General features: G+C 47.9%; 5 protein-coding genes across 5 annotated transcripts; 3 read left to right on the forward strand and 2 right to left on the reverse strand.

Annotated features, from left to right (window-relative positions):
• Positions 1-41: 41 nt before the first annotated feature.
• On the forward strand, positions 42-7,045 carry LOC6727606 (single-stranded DNA-binding protein 2). Its single transcript, XM_002102949.4, has 2 exons — positions 42-962; positions 2,560-7,045. The coding sequence occupies exon 2, from the start codon at positions 3,165-3,167 to the stop codon at positions 4,500-4,502; it is 1,338 nt and encodes a 445-aa protein (XP_002102985.3). The 5' UTR covers positions 42-962; positions 2,560-3,164; the 3' UTR covers positions 4,503-7,045.
• A 205-nt stretch (positions 7,046-7,250) lies between these two features.
• Positions 7,251-8,374, forward strand: LOC6727607. The gene is made up of 2 exons (XM_002102950.4): positions 7,251-8,086; positions 8,148-8,374. Exons 1-2 carry the CDS (start codon positions 7,802-7,804, stop codon positions 8,280-8,282), a joined length of 420 nt encoding a protein of 139 aa, XP_002102986.1. The 5' UTR covers positions 7,251-7,801; the 3' UTR covers positions 8,283-8,374.
• Positions 8,346-10,582, reverse strand: LOC6727608 (mediator of RNA polymerase II transcription subunit 17). Its single transcript, XM_016175525.3, has 3 exons — positions 10,408-10,582; positions 8,579-10,334; positions 8,346-8,517 (listed from the first exon to the last, which is right to left on the reverse strand). Exons 1-3 carry the CDS (start codon positions 10,494-10,496, stop codon positions 8,434-8,436), a joined length of 1,929 nt encoding a protein of 642 aa, XP_016034199.1. The 5' UTR covers positions 10,497-10,582; the 3' UTR covers positions 8,346-8,433.
• A 212-nt stretch (positions 10,583-10,794) lies between these two features.
• LOC6727610 (proteasome assembly chaperone 2) lies at positions 10,795-11,814 on the forward strand. The gene has a single exon (XM_002102953.4). The coding sequence runs from the start codon at positions 11,010-11,012 to the stop codon at positions 11,751-11,753; it is 744 nt and encodes a 247-aa protein (XP_002102989.1). The 5' UTR covers positions 10,795-11,009; the 3' UTR covers positions 11,754-11,814.
• On the reverse strand, positions 11,743-13,913 carry LOC6727611 (actin-related protein 5). Its single transcript, XM_002102954.4, has 2 exons — positions 13,300-13,913; positions 11,743-13,242 (listed from the first exon to the last, which is right to left on the reverse strand). Exons 1-2 carry the CDS (start codon positions 13,801-13,803, stop codon positions 11,791-11,793), a joined length of 1,956 nt encoding a protein of 651 aa, XP_002102990.1. The 5' UTR covers positions 13,804-13,913; the 3' UTR covers positions 11,743-11,790.
• Between the last annotated feature and the right edge of the window lie 22 nt (positions 13,914-13,935).

Consider the following 13,935-nt stretch of genomic DNA (forward strand, 5'->3'; position numbering starts at 1 on the left):
CACTGCAAATGGCGTGCTTTTAGTAAATTTTAGTGCGTTTCTCAGCTCGCAGCGGATTATTTAAATGCTCGGCAAACGGTCACACTCGAACGAGACGAAGACGACGACGACGCAACTTGTAGCAGTAAAAATATTTATACGATTTTGCCGTGTTTAAACGATTTAACCAAACTAATATTTATTTGCAATCAAAGTGAAAATGTGAACGTTGTGTTTGCTTTCGAAATGACATCAATTTAAAATGCATTTCAACGCAATAGCTCTCTGTGAAAATTTCGTACAGGCAAAAAAGAGCCGATTTTTAGTGGAAGAAGAAGCAGCAGCAGCAGCAGCCGAACAGGCAGTAAAAGCAATCGTCGAATACACGGACAAAGCGCACGGCGAATGAAAGGCGTGTGAAGAGAAAACTTGCAAAAATTACAGCAGCAGCAACAACACAGCGGCGGCAGGCAAAAAAGTGTGTTTAGAAAAGAAATTAAAAACACACGAACATATACATACACACATCCATGCAAAGCGAATAAACATACACACACACACAGGCGCATAAATACAAGAGAATTGGTGCAAAAAGCTAATAATAAAAAAACGAAGTAAAATAGCGCGCGGTTTAATAATAAATAATTATATGTATGCGCGCAAAACATGTGAAGAGCCGGGGAGCCGCTAATACAAATACGAATACGAAAAATCAATGATTGTAATAAAATTCCGTATTCTCGCTATCGCTCCTCCCTCTCGCCCTGCCGCTCTCGCACTCGCTCCCGCTCTCTCTGCCTCTCTTCTACTCTCTTTCGCGAGCGCAGCAGCAGCAGCCTCTCGAATTGTGTGTTTGTGTTTCTTGTTGATTTTGTGATAAAATTGCAATCAGCAGCACACGACACTCGCCAAAATAATAGTATTCAAAGTATTAGGGCGTTCACAAAACGACAGATAGCCAAAGCCAACAGTAAACAACAAAGGTGCGTATGCAACAGCAGCAACAATATCAACAAACGGCCATCTGTGAAGCTGTGCGTTCGAGTGTGCGTGCGTGTGGTGTGTGCGAGAGTGTGTGGCAAAAAGTAGAACGTGCGAGAGAAAACCCGCGTACCCAATTTGATGACGTCTTCAACTAGACAACAACAATGCAGCAATATCGGCACTAATGTAGATTTTACTCATATTTTTTGTTATTGTTGTACATGCCGACAGCGACGCCAGCAGAGCTAGCAGGCAGCGGCAGCAAAAGAGAGGGAGAGATGGACCGGTATTTTTTGTAGCAGCCACACTGCAAGTTTAGGTACTCAGCCCTTGGGCTTCGTCGTTGATCACAGGTTTGGGCACTCAAATAGTTTCGCCACCTGGTTTCATAATAGATTCCGATAACACCTTCTGTTTTAAATGATAACAGCTGACAGCCCATAGTTTTCGCTCTCTGTGTACATTCGCTAGTTTGAGTTGAGTTCGCCTTCGACCGCATTCAAATCGGTCGTACAGTTTTCCCAGCCATTGGATATATAGCCGATAGTGCCTAGTAACTGATGCACCTGTCCGCAGAGCCAATTGACCTTATCGCCACGCGCCCTGTCTCTCCGGGCTGTCACTCAGCCAAATCAACCACCCACCCAACCCCACTGGTACCCGCTCGCTCCCGCACAGTGCCACCAATATTTTGGGGGCCCCGTTTCGTAGTCTCCGGAGACGAGTTCTGATTTGAATGTCTGTTTGACTGACAGGCGGACTATGCTGCCCGCTGGCCTTTAGGCTTTTAGGTAGCAACCTACCTGTGTACAATGTGTACTAAGCCGAGAGGCCAAGAGCATCACTGTCTGTTCCTCACTCACCTGAGTGGAACGAGGGAGGAGGGAATCCACCAACGTGGATTCTAAAAGTATTCCACCAAATAGAAATAAAGTTGTTACCTTTAATACAGCTATAACAAACTCTTGGTCAGCGAAAGCGATCACATGAAGTACTTAAATCTCTGTTAGTCTAATTTTTTTTTTATACCCAGTCAAAAGTTGTAAAAGATTTATGTTTCAAATCTGCATGGTTATTAATATAGTTTGTGAGGGTCGTTGGCCCCTTAATAATTGCAGTTAATAGTTATATTTATAATTAAAATAAGCCAAACTTATCTAATGATTTAACCACAGTAAAAGCGAGAACCTCTTAATTTCAAATTTAATTTAGTTACGATTCATGGTGTTTAAAGAAAAATATAGAAGAATAGAATTACGTCATTAAATAGATTATTAAAGGGTTAAATTAAAAATAAAACATTCGCCAGTTGTTTACTCTTGATTTTATTTATTAAACTTTTTAACAAAATATTCAAGGTGGTACAAAAGTTTTGACGGTTAGTGTGGCACTTGTGCCGTTTTGTCGACAATGCGCGCGCTCCCTCTCTCGCACTCACGCAAGTACGGTCGCACACACTGACACAAATACACGAACACAGCGCACTTCACACAGGCTCACGAAAATTTGCAACACACATACACACGAACTGTCGCTCGCTCTCACTCATGCTCTCTTTTTCTCTCTCTCCCTCTGCTCTTCTTTTTCTGTTTTTAGTGGTTGTGCAAGAAGAAGCAGCAACAATCAGGCAAAAAAATACCTGAAAAAAATAAACGGTAAAACGAAGAAGTGGCGACACACACACGCACACACGTACGGCGAGAGCGCGCTAAAAAGTTTATTAAGTAAAATCGGAAAAGTAAAGGCAGAAGTAAAGACCACGGTGCGTTTCATTCTCCATTCGCAAAAATATATATTTTATTAAAAATGGTGGAAGTAATAGAGCGGCGGAGAACGGCTGCGTGAGCCAAAGCGCGGCCAATTAAAAAACAACAACAGCACAGCAGCAGCCGCTAAAGGGAAGAAGAAGAAGACGTCGACGACGAAGAAGCTGAAGCTGAAACAACCGAAGAGGAGGCAGCAAGACAGCAAGAGCCTCGAAAAGTACATAAAAAAAAGTATAAAAATTTAAATACGCTCGAAGTCGGTAGACAAAAAGCGAACTAGCGACGAAAGAGAGGCGAGAAAACCCAAACTCCGAGTTCAGAAAACCACCTTACCCAGCGCAACAATAGCAACAACAACAGCAACATCATCATCAACAACAACAGCAGCAGCAACAAAACGCAACTACAGCCAGCAACCAACATCACACACACAAAATGTACGGCAAATCAAAGACATCGGCGGTTCCATCGGACGCCCAGGCCCGCGAAAAGTTGGCCCTGTACGTGTACGAGTATCTGCTGCACGTTGGCGCCCAGAAGGCGGCACAGACATTCCTCTCGGAGATCCGATGGGAGAAGAACATAACGCTGGGCGAGCCGCCGGGATTCCTGCACACCTGGTGGTGCGTCTTCTGGGACCTGTACTGTGCGGCGCCAGAGCGCCGGGATCAGTGCGATCACAGTTCGGAGGCCAAGGCCTTCCACGACTACGGCTTTGTTAGCTCCGGCTACGGAGTGAATGGAATTGGACCGGGTGGACCCCACAATGCTGGTGGACCAGCGCCCAGTCCCCTGGGACAGATGCCACCCGGCGGCGATGGCGGTCCAATGGGTCCCGGCGGACCGATGGGGCCGAATTTCTTCCCGAACTCGACGATGCGGCCGTCGCCGCCGACGCACGCCTCCAGTCCGCAGCCGCCGCCGTCGCAAATGATGCCAGGCCAGCCGCCGTTCATGGGCGGACCCCGATACCCGGGCGGACCGCGGCCCGGCGTGCGTATGCAGGGCATGGGCAATGAATTCAATGGACCCCCCGGCCAGCCCATGATGCCCAACAGCATGGATCCGACACGGCCAGGCGGAGGGATGGGACCGATGAATCCGCGCATGAATCCGCCACGCGGTCCTGGCGGCATGGGACCGATGGGCTACGGTGGACCAGGAGGAATGCGCGGCCCGGCACCGGGACCTGGCGGAATGCCGCCCATGGGCATGGGCGGAGCGGGCGGAAGACCGCCGCAATGGCAGCCAAACGCATCGGCGCCACTGAATGCGTACTCGTCATCATCGCCAGGAAACTATGGACCCGGATCGAATGGACCGCCGGGACCGGGAACGCCCATAATGCCGTCGCCGCAGGATAACACGCAAGGCGGACCAGTGGGCGGACCCGGCGACAGCATGTACGCCCTGATGAAACCCGAGTTCCCGATGGGCGGAGGGCCGGATGGCGGCGGTGGCGGAGGAGGTCCCGGCGGAATGGGACCGATGGGCGGCGGGCCAAATTCAATGGGCCCCGTACTTAATGGCGGCGGCGGTCCGGACGGATCCGGTTTGGATGGCATGAAAAACTCGCCGGCCAACGGAGGACCTGGGACGCCGCGCGAAGACTCTGGCAGCGGCATGGGTGACTACAATCTGGGCGGATTCGGCGGACCCGGCGAGAACGATCAAACGGAATCGGCGGCCATTCTGAAGATCAAGGAGAGCATGCACGAGGAGGCCAAGCGGTTCGAGAAAGACACAGATCATCCGGACTACTTTATGCCATAACAACATCACCAGCAACAGCAGCAGCAGCAGCATCAGCAGCATCTCAACACGGTGGCAGCCGCTGTGGCAGCTGTGGTGGCGGCTGCGGCGTCCAACGGATCGGCGGCGGGCAGCTCCTCGGCCGCTTCCATTGCGGCTGCTGCTCTTGGGGCCGCCGCCTCCAATCTGCTCAGCAATGGCAACAACAATTTCTGAAGGCGATGACCACACGCAACACCACAACACGCAGCAAATAAGAACGCGGTAGTAGAAATCCTTGATACATAAGCATAAAGTAATTAACATTTAACGCATGTATGAGAAATAGAAAAAGCGAAGCAAAAAAAAAAAATAAGCGAAAAAGCAAAGCCCTTAAATATAATAGACTAAAACAGCAAATGTAAAATTGTGAAAGGATCAAACGGGCCACTGCCACTGTCACTCGTCCTTAGTCCTGGACTTCGCGCTGTAGATTTTAGATTAGTTCGTTTCGTTCTTGTATTCTATGTTTAACTTTAATTTTCGATCGGAAATTTTAACTCGTAAAGAATTGGCAGTGGAACTCAGGAGAAGGCCGCAGCTGGGCAGTGGCCAGTGGTCAGAATGGACGTGTTTTCCGGCAAAACTTGAGATAATACTGAAAAGTAATGAAAACAAAACCAAGCAACAAAAACAGTAATCGTAATGAACAAACAAATGCGGTCGAGCATCAGTAAGTCGAACTAGATCTACGAATATAGTTCGCCTTGCGGAGGTTCGTCTGTGTGCTTAAAGTAATGTTAAACATGTATGCAACAAGTTTAGTGAGCCTTGTGTTTAGTTTAGTTGTTGCAAGCACTCACCTGACTGCAAACTCCCAAGATCCCAATTATAACCATTCGATTCACTTGCTCATGTAGAAATCAGCCGATACAACAGACCACATAATCGCAGATCAATTGTTTTCCTTTTTTTTCATAGCAAGGCAGCAAAACGAAAGCAAGCATATAAATGGTATAATTATAATGATATGCATAATACCTAGTTGAGTATATAGTTAGCATTATTGGACTTGTATATGGAGATAGTCTGTAACCAGCCACACTCATTCACGTGCACTCATCTTGAACTTGTCTAGATCGTTTGGCTTGGCCCAAAATTTTATACGTTTTCGATTCTCAATTCTAATTCCAATTCTAATTGTACAAATTGTAAACGCCTCTATTCAGTCTGCCGTCTGTTTGTTTGGTTTGTTTCGTTGTCGATTGTTCGAAAAACGTATTTGTTGTATTGTTTTGTGTCTTTATGTCTCACCCATTTGTGTCGTGTATATGCGTTCGTATGTATTTATATATTTTAACCAAACAACTAAAATGAAAATCGTTATTTAAGTTCCTTCCAACGGCGAGCAATACCATTTGTATGGCATGAGCATTGAGATACAATGCGATATGCGCGATTTTCCTCACCTTGGAGAGCGGCGGCAGTTTGCACTCGTTTCGATTTCCTCACCACGGGCATTGTGTGTGCATTAGGGCGGCGAATGAAAATTATATGGAATGCTATAGCTATATGTAAACATTATATATAGACAGAAAGAAGCAGAAGCCGATACAGATGTAGCCTATTGTATGCACTAATTTATTGCAAAATAGCTACGCGCATAACTATAAGATTTAGCTGTTTAATATGCATATAAAAGTATATATTATATATTTCGTAAAGCGAAAAGCAGCGCAGATGCAGCAACCAATTGTAGAAAACATAACCTAATGAAAAGTTTACTTCAAATATCACACTTAACTTGAATGCTGTACAAACAAAAGTCTTAAAGTGCATAATATATATATATATATATATATATATATAAATAAATCTAATATATACACATTGTATATGTCTGTGCTAGCATCCTTTTTAGCGATACAGCAGCACACTTAGCATTCATAGAGAAACCAACCAACCAACCCGATCCCGAACCCATATAGTAGCATTAGAATCGAAGCTAATCTATAAGCCCAGCAACATAAACAAATCAAAAGGAATATATACACGGAGAAACTAATTTCTTTGGAGCAAACACACACACACACACACCACAAACTACACACTCACACACAAATCAATTGATAAATTAATTAAACAAGAAAAATGGAAAAGTCTATTTTAAATATTGTATATGTTTAATGTGTCGGAATTTATAATACGATCGAGAGCGGAGTGAAGAAATTTATAGTATGTGCTGCATGAATTATATCTAAATTATAGTATGGAATGCAAGCGAAAAACTTAAATAGTGACTAAGTTAAATTTATTTACTAACGCTTTGGGTTTGAGCGTTTCAATTGCTGGATCTATATAAACCACAAACAAACAAAAAATTATATAAGTGTAATGGAGCGGAATTAAGTAAACAAAAGGTATAAGTCGCCCCACAACCACAAATAATAAAAACAAAACAAAAAAATGGCAAAAAGTAACACGGAAAAATCGAGAAAAAATATGAAGGGAATACAAAACAAAAAACCGATTGAATATGGAATATGTTTAAATAAGTATTTTAGTGTTAATTATACAATTTACAAGTACACAACACAAACAAAACAACAACAATATAATATAAAAATGAAATAAAGTTTTAAAACAATATTTGTAAAAAGTAAAGAAAAAGCAGCGTTTTGGTTTTCAAAATGGAATCTTTAAACTAAGATTTTATTTTAATAATTGTATCTATAAGATATCTTTTTTAATTTAAAGTTATGTAGGTGATCATAACTATTTTTCGGTGAATAGTGACAGTTGAGCATTGATTTAGCCACAACATCCACTTGGTCATCCATAATGGCCTGCTATTTGCAATCACAACACCACCAGTTGGAGCCAATCCTGCTGATTGCATACATCATCAAAGAGATTTCAGTTCCCGCTGGCGGTAATTGAACAATTTTGCAGAAACGCGTGTGGCCGGCTGGCTGGCTATCTGCCTATCTGGCTGGGCTCTGGCTGAGACAATTGGTCCGGCACACGCACATGGCTAATGAATGAACACCAGCAAGCGGTCAGGGAACGGGTGTGCTGGTGGTACCAGGTTGTCGGGGCAACCGTCCGTTCGATTGTGGCCCATACAAATGGTGGGGGCTGGATACACACAGCGACTGGACACTGGGAGCGTGTTGACGTTGGGCTTGGCGCTGCACAAAATCGATAGGTTCACCAGGAGTGTGTGTGGAACCATGCAAATACAGCGAAGTTCATCCGTCGGCTGCTAGCGAGATCAGTAAATCGAGTACGGCCACTAAACCCATAAATGCGGCAAGGTGGCGTCCTGTTTTTACACTTGCATGGGTCTGATGCGGACAGTTGGCGGCGTGGGCGGCGGTGGCAGCGATGCACAGCTGCCGGAGGAGGCGGTGACCACGCTCAATCATTGCCCGACCTACCGGCAGATTCCAGGTGCCGGAACGGGCGCAGGATCAGCGCCAGCTAAGCGAGTGCCCGTCCTGTTTTCCACCAACCGTGGCCTCTATCTGCGCCTGGCCCAACCACTGGCGGATCAGATGGAGGTGCTGACACTGCAGCCACGCGGTCAGAACTACAACATCAGCTTCTGCGACCTGGAGCGCTGGGTGAGTTCAATTAGGAAGTAATCCGTGTACGGAGGTCACACAACTCTCACTCTCTCTGCAGAGCACCAATCGGGCCAATGTGGTCAGCCTGGAGGACACCTTCACCATCATGCAGCAGCGCAATATGTCGCCGGAGTCTGTGAACTACCAGCCACGCCTGTGGAAGAACAACGTCAGCTACAGCCTGATGCACTGAACTGAAAGCACCTCAAGATATAGATTATGTCTAAACATTACAATAGCAGAGAAGTCTCGTATGTAAATTACAACTCTTTTTACTTTAATTAATTGCTAAAACAGAGTTCTAAATCGATTTACAATCTAGTGGGGATGCATGTGAAGGTTTTTCAGGCCGTGTTGCTGGTCAGTGAGGCCATCAGAAACTCCATTTTGTTGAGAAAGCTCTTGCCCTCGATTTTGTCGAACCTCACCTAGAAACGAATCAAAATTAATGGCTCTGTTTTCCGGTCTGCTTTCCAAAAGTGTACTCACCTCCTTGAATGTGCCACCCAGATTCTCCCACAGCTTTTCCGGCACCAGTGGACTGGGAAAGAAGTCCTGTCGTGGACTTCTCGCTATATAAACCTTAACATCTATCTGCGGATCGCAGCGAATCTGAACGGCAATCATGCGATCGCTATTGGGAGAGGCCAGAAGGCAGGAACTGGCATTTCCCAGCGGCTCCACCTTGCCGACACCCAAGTGGTTGCTGTTCGACAGCACGGTCCAGGACATGCAGCGAGCTAGGCTGATCAGGCAGGAGATCTGGTGAGAGTTGATCTGGCAGAGGATCAGGTCGCGGAGTTCCTGCGGCTCGTAGGACAGCCGCATAACGCGTCCATCGCGACAAATGCATTTAAGAGAGCGCTCCTTGACGTGAATGACCAGCGAGGTGCGTCCAATGGCATCGTAGCCGTGCGTTACAATGTTGATCTTCACACACGACATGGTGGGACTGTTCATGGCGTTCCAATGCGACACTATCTGCGGATCCTTCACATCCCTGGCCAGCGTATCGAGCACATATTGTGTTCGCTTGCGCATGAAAATGTGCTGCGCCTGGGCGATGATCTGTTCGAGTATGGTCTGCGACTTGGTCATGTCCAACAAAGTTTCCCGATCAGCGGCCATCGGACCTGCTAGCATGCGCTTCTTAGTGGGTCCCAGTGGTGCACTGGCCGGATGGGGAAAGGGATGGTGTGAGTTCTTGTAGTGCACCTCGCGCAGAAGCTGATGCAGCGAGTGTTCCAGAACATGGTCATGATCGTTAATTGGCGCCGGCTGGCTGGAATCGAAGGTGGTTGAGTGGCATAACGAGATAATAAGTTGGATGTTAGGCAGCAGAGTGGCGCGAATTTGGTTGCCGATGACCACATGTGGAATTGGTGCCTGCAGTTGGATAGCTTCACGTGCCAACTGAGCGAATAGCTCCTTGCAGAAGAGCACATTCTGGGCGAACTCCAGGGTCTTCTGCCAGACACCCACCTGTGCTGTTATATTGGGTCCGTGGCCCATCAGATTAAGCTGAGCGGTGCACAAATCCTCCTGATCCTTCTGTGTGATCACCTTTATGTAGGCGACACCCTGCAGCTCCGCTGGAACAATCACTCGCAATGCGGAGCTGGCTTTAAGTTGCATTCCATTATTGCCGGAGGTGCTACTGCTGCTGTTGGATGAGCTGGGGGTGTCCTCATCCCCGGTCTCTTCAGCTTTGGTCACCTCGAAGGTGCCGCTCATGCCAAACTTGGAGCCCGCGGTGCGGTAGCTGAGATCCCCGATAATCGCATTGGACACCTTCTTCAGGCGCCAGTTCTGTCGCAGGCGCAGTAGTTCTATGTGGAAATCTGAGACATTGCGATTGCGTTGCTCACTGTGCGCGTTCCGCAGGCGTTCAGCGCCACTGAGGAGAACTTGGGCTGCCTGAGAGATGGCTTTCTTGCGGCTGTACACCTGCACAATGGGCTTGGTGTCGTCAGCCTCCTCTAGCAGGGGATCGAGCACCAGATAGCGCTTGTCCTTGGCAATGGAGATCACATCGGACAGCACACATATCTCCGTGAGCGCATCCTTCAGCTTGTTGCGCACCGCATCCCAGGGCCACAGGCTCTCTTGGAACTGAGTGGCGTCCTTGTCCTCGTCGGCGGCCGCCGCCGCTGACTTCTCCTCCTTCTTGAGGTCGTCCAGCGACGTCTTGCTGAAATCTATGCGCGCCGCACATTTCGCCAGACTTTCCGACAAAGTCGGCGGCCTAAAGAGAAAAAAAGACACAGAACCCAATTAATCTTTGAGTAGAGGGGTTGCTGGCTCGCGGAAACACATACGGCTGATACAATTCGGTGCCATCGTAGCCAATCTCACGTATCTGGTTCTCGCACGTCGTTTCCACTGATATATTCACGGAATTCGACATATTTGCGCCGGGAAACAAAACATTTGGGTTGTCCAAGCAAAACTAAAGAACAGTGCTGCAAAACGTCTGCGGCCGGCTATCGATAAATAAGTGCTTGAAAACAACACTTTTTTTCAGGTTGGTAACGAAGGCAATCTATAAAATAATGATATTTAAAAATATTTAGTGTTCATTTAATATGTATTATAATATTACTTTCTTGTTTTGAATTCAGTTTTATTTATTAAATACAAAACTTCAAAAATTAACTTGGCCACGTTCATTTATATGCAATGTATAAGTAGGCAGTAGTCAAAAAAATGTCCTTAAATTTAAAAAAAATTTGTTTACCTTAAACAACGAAGTTTTCTCTTTTGAATTTTTAACCGCAATGTTATTGTGCTCCTTGCCAGAGTTGCCACCCAGTGTCAATTGGTAAACACACCAACACTGGAATCATTACTTTCATATTTTTGACTTGACTTGAACTAGCATCTTCAACTCATTCCGGACACCAAGAGATTTAACCCAATAATGTTGTTTCTGAAGGACAAGCGTTCCACTCTGGACGTAGCAGAGCACACAGTAATCATACCGAGCATTTGCGTGGGAAACGCAGCGCAGCTGGCCTGCGACCTGTTGATCGCGTCCAAGGAACTCCGGCGAATTGGATCCATCACACATCCAGCCCTGATTCCGGTCTACGGACCCTCCGCCTATCAGCACGAGCCCCAAGAGAAGGTCTCCTCCTGCGAACTGTACGAGGGCACGGAGGATAAGCTACTGGTGGTGCAATTCCGGGCGCCATGGGTTGCCCGCCACACCGCGCATTTTCAGAAGGAACTAGTGGAGCTCCTGAAGGGCGCCCGACGTGTAGTCATTCTAAGCGGCAGTTTCGGCTTCGAGAAGCGAGTCATTGAGGAGTCGCCGTGGGCATACCGCGCCAGCGAAAATTTCAAGGAAGCGCATGCTGCTCAGCTGGGCAACGAGGAGCTGATCAAGTGGAAGGAGCACAAGGGCGATGCCATCTACGGCGGCGGCAACGCCCTGCAGCTGTTCAAAGCCTTCGAGGAGCAGAAGGTGCCCGTCATGCTGCTATTCCGCTATCTCCTCGAGGGCGACAACTCCACAGACGCATCTCTCATCGTCCGGGAACTGAACGAACTCTGCGAAGACTTCCTTCAGCTGCGCAACGGAGGCGATGGCAGCTTTAAGCTCACAGTGCCCAAGTCCTGGAACCTACTATTCGGCAATGATGTTACGGAACTTCTGTTTTAAGCGTCTACATATATTTTTCGGTGCTTTCAAATAAATGTTAATCTTTTGGTGTAGGATAAAAGATATTGCTAGAGGTGTGCTCCCGAAAGAACTCTTTGCCATGCTCCTGGTGGTCCTGACGCGTGGTCAGCGTCTGCCCGAAGGTGGGCTCTCCTGCGTGCACACATGCTCCCAGCCAGGCGCTTAAAGTTGGCTCATCCGACTCGTAGATGGCGAACTTTGACTGGAACGGTCGCATTTCCATCAGCTCCTTGATTAGTCGCTCCTTGAGGCCTTTGAACTGGGCACAACCGCCGGTTAGGTACACGTGCTCAACCAGGCGCTGCTGCTCAGCGGCGGGAAATAGCTTCAGCACGAACGCTATTAGTTCTGCTAGCCCCGCCTCTGAGCAACCAATCATGCTGGGCTGGAACAGAACCTCCGGCACGCGAATGTTCTCAACCCCAAAGTGCAGCTGGTAGTTCTCGGCGGCACTCTGTGGCGGAACATTGGAGTTGCCATCGGTGTTGGCATCATAGTGATTTAGGATCTTATCGAACTGCAGCAACTTCTCGTTATCTGCATCCGAGTCGCTGTCGTCGTTGTAGCGATTGATCCGCTTGTACACGTCCCAGTCATTGTCGTTCATCCCAAAGCCATCGTCCTCTTCCTCGCCATTCGCCTTGCGCCGCTTCTCGTTCTTGGCCAGGGATGAAATGATTCGCATCCGCTCCTGCGCGGCGTGGGTGTGGCGCTTGGCCTGCTCGGATCGCTGCTGCTGGCGGGCCTGCTTGCGCCCCAGAATTTTTTCCCGCTTTCCCTGGAGTTCGGCCAACCAGTCCGCCTGGGACATGCCCTCTGGAGGTTTCGGCATCTTGTTCAGCTTCTCCTGCTGCTTGCTGGGACGCGGGGCACTCTGAGCCCTCTCCTGGACACGCTTAATACGCGACTTTATGGTGGCAATGAGGGAATCCAAGTCCTCCAAAGTACCGATCTGCTGTTGCTGTAGTGCTCGCTCAAACTTGTCCAGCTTTTTCTGCTCGTACAGTTGCCTCAGCTTGTTGTAGACGAATAACTGCTGCTCATCCTCGCGGAGTTTCTCCTGCTCGCGGTTTTTTTTTATGTCCAGCAGTCGGTGCGCCAGCTCGCGACGCTTCTCCTGCTTCTGCTCAGCGGTTAGCATGGCGTTAGTGGCGGTCACCGCATTGTACGGCAGTTGTATCTTCATTATGTGCTCGTCGTAGTAGTCCATCTGGGCCCATTGCATCAGCTCCTCCCTGTAATCCACAGCAATGTGGCAGTGCTCATGGACCAATTTCTCCATTCGACTGATGGTGATGGCGTTCAGATGGACGGGATACTTCATTTGCATGAGCCGGAAGAGGTAGGTGATGATGTGGTAGCCACCCACATTCAGGCGACGCACATGCTCCAGCTGGAGTTTGCCATCTAACACGGGTATGACGTGGGTGGTGCTGTAGCCAAAGGAAATGATCAGGGCATCGGATATCTAAGGGGGAATCTCGTATTAATTGGATGTAAGCAATTCCATGGGCCAATAAACTACATTTTTCTGCTTTTGCTGGTGATGCTTCCAGCTGTAGAGCGCATCAATGCCGTAGGATACAGACGGAATGCCGTAGCACTCGAAGAGCAGCTCGTTCATCTGCTGGCGGCAAAAGTTGGGGTTGGCCAGCGCCTCTGTGAGGATGATTGGGTGGTCGATCTTGTCCTGCCCATCGAATCCCATCTTAGTAAATATGTAGTCGAAGATCTGCTCCTGGTGATTCCAGTTGGTTATCACATTCCGTTCGAATGGACTCTTCAGATGCGCACGCACCGCCTCGATGTTGGTGATGTCGTTGCCCACCTGGATCTCGGCAGATTGCTCCACTGCTGTCTGCGAGGAGGATCCCTCCGAGATGTGCTGAGCAGCTGCTTCCTTTTTGCGATCCTTGCGCGGCTTGGTCAGGACATTGCGGAACCGCAAGTCCGGCACCTTGGAGTCGCTCCAGCCCACGCGGCATTCGTAGGACCCATTATCGATGACCAAAACACGTTTATCCGCCATTACAATTGGTTATTTCATTACTTTTCAGTCGACAAACAAACTCAGTCTCGCTCTCCACCCAATTCGTAAACAGTAATGCCGCAAAACCAGTGTTGCAGGGTGCCATTTTCCCAGTGTCAAGTCAAAATTGTA

This window comes from Drosophila simulans, chromosome 3R (assembly GCF_016746395.2).
Source record: "Drosophila simulans strain w501 chromosome 3R, Prin_Dsim_3.1, whole genome shotgun sequence".
In the NCBI taxonomy this organism is placed as follows: Eukaryota; Metazoa; Arthropoda; class Insecta; order Diptera; family Drosophilidae; genus Drosophila; species Drosophila simulans.

What these genes read in the sequence shown, in the direction of transcription:
- LOC6727608 (XM_016175525.3), bottom strand. Translation starts at nt 10,496, where the DNA reads ATGTCGAATTCCGTGAATATATCAGTGGAAACGACGTGCGAGAACCAG. An exon ending in GGCACCGAATTGTATCAGCC is followed by an intron (nt 10,335 to 10,407) that starts GTATGTGTTTCC and finishes TTTTCTCTTTAG; the next exon opens with GCCGCCGACTTTGTCGGAAA. An exon ending in TGGGTGGCACATTCAAGGAG is followed by an intron (nt 8,518 to 8,578) that starts GTGAGTACACTT and finishes ATTCGTTTCTAG; the next exon opens with GTGAGGTTCGACAAAATCGA.
- LOC6727611 (XM_002102954.4), bottom strand. Translation starts at nt 13,803, where the DNA reads ATGGCGGATAAACGTGTTTTGGTCATCGATAATGGGTCCTACGAATGC. An exon ending in ACCAGCAAAAGCAGAAAAAT is followed by an intron (nt 13,243 to 13,299) that starts GTAGTTTATTGG and finishes ATTCCCCCTTAG; the next exon opens with ATATCCGATGCCCTGATCAT.
- LOC6727610 (XM_002102953.4), top strand. Translation starts at nt 11,010, where the DNA reads ATGTTGTTTCTGAAGGACAAGCGTTCCACTCTGGACGTAGCAGAGCAC.
- LOC6727606 (XM_002102949.4), top strand. Translation starts at nt 3,165, where the DNA reads ATGTACGGCAAATCAAAGACATCGGCGGTTCCATCGGACGCCCAGGCC.
- LOC6727607 (XM_002102950.4), top strand. Translation starts at nt 7,802, where the DNA reads ATGGGTCTGATGCGGACAGTTGGCGGCGTGGGCGGCGGTGGCAGCGAT. An exon ending in TCTGCGACCTGGAGCGCTGG is followed by an intron (nt 8,087 to 8,147) that starts GTGAGTTCAATT and finishes CTCTCTCTGCAG; the next exon opens with AGCACCAATCGGGCCAATGT.